General features: G+C 42.9%; 1 protein-coding gene across 1 annotated transcript; it reads left to right on the top strand.

Moving 5' to 3' along the window:
• Positions 1–434: 434 nt before the first annotated feature.
• Positions 435–3,447, top strand: FOXJ1 (forkhead box J1). Its single transcript, XM_018555272.1, has 2 exons — positions 435–974; positions 2,578–3,447. Exons 1-2 carry the CDS (start codon positions 462–464, stop codon positions 3,385–3,387), a joined length of 1,323 nt encoding a protein of 440 aa, XP_018410774.1. The 5' UTR covers positions 435–461; the 3' UTR covers positions 3,388–3,447.
• Positions 3,448–3,453: the final 6 nt, after the last annotated feature.

Raw genomic sequence — 3,453 nt, 5'->3', positions numbered from 1 at the left:
CTGCAAATGGCTTTCCGAGGTTTCAATGGAAAATTCTAGAGGAATTGTATGACCACTGCTATGTCATTGATCACAGTTGCAATGAGCGTTTGGGCCATCCCCGTCTAGTGGGTGTGAGACTTTCACTCTGGGAGGCCTTGAAGGGGGGTGAGCAAATATTCCTACCACCTCTCCCCAGCACCGTACAACACGTCCTGTTGGTTTCTTTAGCTTGATGATCTCCATATCAGGGTTTTCCAAGTCTTATTGCTAAAGAGTGGTTGTCATTTGAAATTTTTCCACAGGTCAGGGAATATAAGAGTGATGTTTTAATGGCATAATAAATACTGTGCCATCCACCTGCTTTTTCTGTGTAATACCATCTCTCTATTGCAAAGTACATCCTGCCAAATGTGACATTTGTAATACAAACTATATATTTGTGTTTTAGGAAAAGTCTTTTGACCCCTGGGGCTCTTTGAATGTTTGATCTGCCAACTGCAGCTCCCACAGACATGGCAGAAAACTGGCTGACCTACCAGACAGAGGGAGAAGTAGGTCACGAGAACATTTCTGGCTCAGTCAACTTAGATGACAGTCTGACCAGTCTTCAGTGGCTGCAAGAATTCTCTATCATCAATGCGAATGTGGGGAAGACCCCTTCATCATCTGGAGACCCCCATGGGTATCGTCAGTTGCCTGGCTCAGCTGCTCCCTGCTCCCCTTTAGCTGCGGATCCAGCCTGCTTGGGAATGCCGCACACCCCAAGCAAACCCACGTCTTCATCTACTTCGAGGGCGGCTCTCCAGGGATTTCAGCCCATGGAGGAGATTGACTATAAGACCAACCCGCATGTGAAGCCCCCTTACTCCTATGCCACCCTCATATGCATGGCAATGCAAGCAAGCAAGAAGACCAAGATCACACTCTCCGCAATCTACAAGTGGATCACAGATCATTTTTGCTACTTCAGGCATGCCGATCCTACCTGGCAGGTAAGGCAATCATCCTAGTCATATTATCAAAAATATTATATATATATATATAGCTGCCATGTATTTGAACAATTTGAACATGCAGTTATAATAAGGTGACCCCTCCATACATTCACTCCTGAATTACTATATTGCATCTTCAAAACTGTCACTGATTCTGCGCTTGCAGTTCTAAAGCAACAAGGCATGCAGCCGGCATCTCTTTGCTTCTTCCATTTGTCCCCTGTGTATAATTACTCTCAGGTTCCGTGACTCCTGGGTTACTATTTTGTACATCCTGCATCCCAGAGCATCACTATTGTTACATTAACCCTCAAATCCTTCAAGCATGTATTTGTGTAACTATTCAGAAACAAATTGCAGCACAAGGGTTAATGCATGCATAACAATGGTAGGTCACTGCAGGTTCTTATACAGGGTCAGTAACTACACTGCCATATATCAGTGTACTATTAGGCTGTGAATGTCAGGCCCCTTCCCGCCCCCTGTTCTGTAGACTCTGTGTGGCCCTGACACACCATTGTCTAATAGTAATGGTAATGACTTTGCTTTAATACATTTATTGAAGGTATCATCTATCTATCTGTCAGTTTATCTATGTATGTGTCTATCTGTGTATCGTAACCCATGTGCATGCGCATGGAGGAGGTTTTACCCACACAATAAACACTTTTCTAATGGTAGAAAATGAAAAATACTCCCCCTACTAGACTTGGACTTTACTGGTTTAATTAAACATTGATAGTGGGGGGGAATCCCAGAAAGACACAGGTGGCATGGATGGAGACTGCTGAGGCAAGAATGATAAATATGTTTAACTGGCCAAGCAATAAGCATCCCGAGTACAAGCAGGGAAAGCAATGAATAGAAAAGAGAGGTGGGGGCTGCGTAGTTTGCTCTCCCCCTTGTTAAATTTCATTAAACAGTAAATAGCGGATCAGTAAGATCCGGGAATCCTGTGGCTTGGGGAAAAAGAGGAGGGGGCGTTGCAGGACTATTCCTATCTGACTTGTAAAGTATTTCAGAACTTACTTCTTGCCCTTCTCTTAAGAAGGAAAGGGGTGAACTAAGACTGTGCCAGTCAAAATGTTGTTGGGCCCTCTCCAAGACTCCTACACACATCAGCCTATTATTTATACTCTCTTTTTATCTTGCTCCTGTAAGGTAGACTTTGAAAAGGGTTAGTGGCCTCTTCTGTTCCACACAGAATTATGGGACGCTGCTTTGCATTTTTATTGGGCTACACAAACACCATGCCCTAAAAAGTTGCTATACTAACTATATTACTACAAAATATATATAGGTATAAAAAAAAAGGTTGCAGCTTATTTACTGGTCTTGCTAAGGCAATGGTGAGATTCTTCTTGTAAGAAACATAAAAATGTATACTTGATTGGCTGCCAAGGTAACCGCCTCCTTGCACTAGTTTCTACAAGTAAACCCCTATATAACATTTAGATTGTGGAACTCTCAATATTTACTTTGGAAAATGACGTTATGATTAATTCATGTCTAAAAATGAGTTTTCTACATATGATTTGCATTAACTATATACACATGTCTGCTAAATTGTGCTAACCTTCATCAATTTTACTTGTTCCAGAATTCCATAAGGCACAACCTTTCTCTAAATAAGTGCTTCATTAAAGTTCCTCGAGAGAAAGATGAGCCAGGAAAAGGTGGATTCTGGAAGATTGATCCCCAGTATGCTGACCGTCTGATGAATGGTGCCATTAAGAAGCGACGGCTACCACCTGTCCAGATCCACCCAGCTTTTGCTGGTGCACAGTCTACTCCTTGCTCAGATAGTAGTATGAGCCCCTTTTGGCCATTGAGTATAAACTCAGAGTCTCATCAACTACTAAAGGAGTTTGAGGAGGCCACAAGTGAACAAAGCTGGAGTTCTACTGGGGAACACATCTGGAATGTGACAGATGGCAAAGGTCACAAGCGCAAACAGTCAATACCAAAAAGGATGTACAAGACACCCCGTCTGTCCAGTTCCCCATTGTTATCACAGGATGAACAGGCCGAGCTGGGATCCCTTAAAGGTGATTTTGACTGGGAAGTCATCTTTGATTCCACCATTAGCGAAGCCAACTTTGCATCCTTTGAGGATCTAGAAGGAACACCTCCATTGAGTCCAGTCACCAAGTCTGTTGACCTCACAGTTCACGGGAAGCACATTGATTGTCCTCAACAGTGGTACCCCATGAGGCAAGAGCAAGCAGTAGTGCAAAACAGTTTGGATTTCGATGAGACATTCTTGGCCACTTCATTCCTCCAGCATCCTTGGGATGAAAGTCGAAATGATTTCCTATCTAATTCTGCCAACCTAGATCAACTCTTTGACCTCAACGAGGAATTTCCTCCAGGACTCAACGACTGGGCCTCCATGGGCTCCTATTTATAACAACGGTGCCATCTAGAACTCTTAGAGACACATAGACATTTGTATTATAGTTCATATATAAATATA

The sequence above is a fragment of the Nanorana parkeri genome, unplaced genomic scaffold (genome assembly GCF_000935625.1).
Source record: "Nanorana parkeri isolate BGI_ZX_2015 unplaced genomic scaffold, ASM93562v1 scaffold190, whole genome shotgun sequence".
NCBI classification, from domain to species: domain Eukaryota; kingdom Metazoa; phylum Chordata; class Amphibia; order Anura; family Dicroglossidae; genus Nanorana; species Nanorana parkeri.
This window is presented reverse-complemented; position numbering and strand designations above follow the sequence as displayed.

What these genes read in the sequence shown, in the direction of transcription:
- FOXJ1 (XM_018555272.1), top strand. Translation starts at nt 462, where the DNA reads ATGTTTGATCTGCCAACTGCAGCTCCCACAGACATGGCAGAAAACTGG. An exon ending in ATGCCGATCCTACCTGGCAG is followed by an intron (nt 975 to 2,577) that starts GTAAGGCAATCA and finishes TACTTGTTCCAG; the next exon opens with AATTCCATAAGGCACAACCT.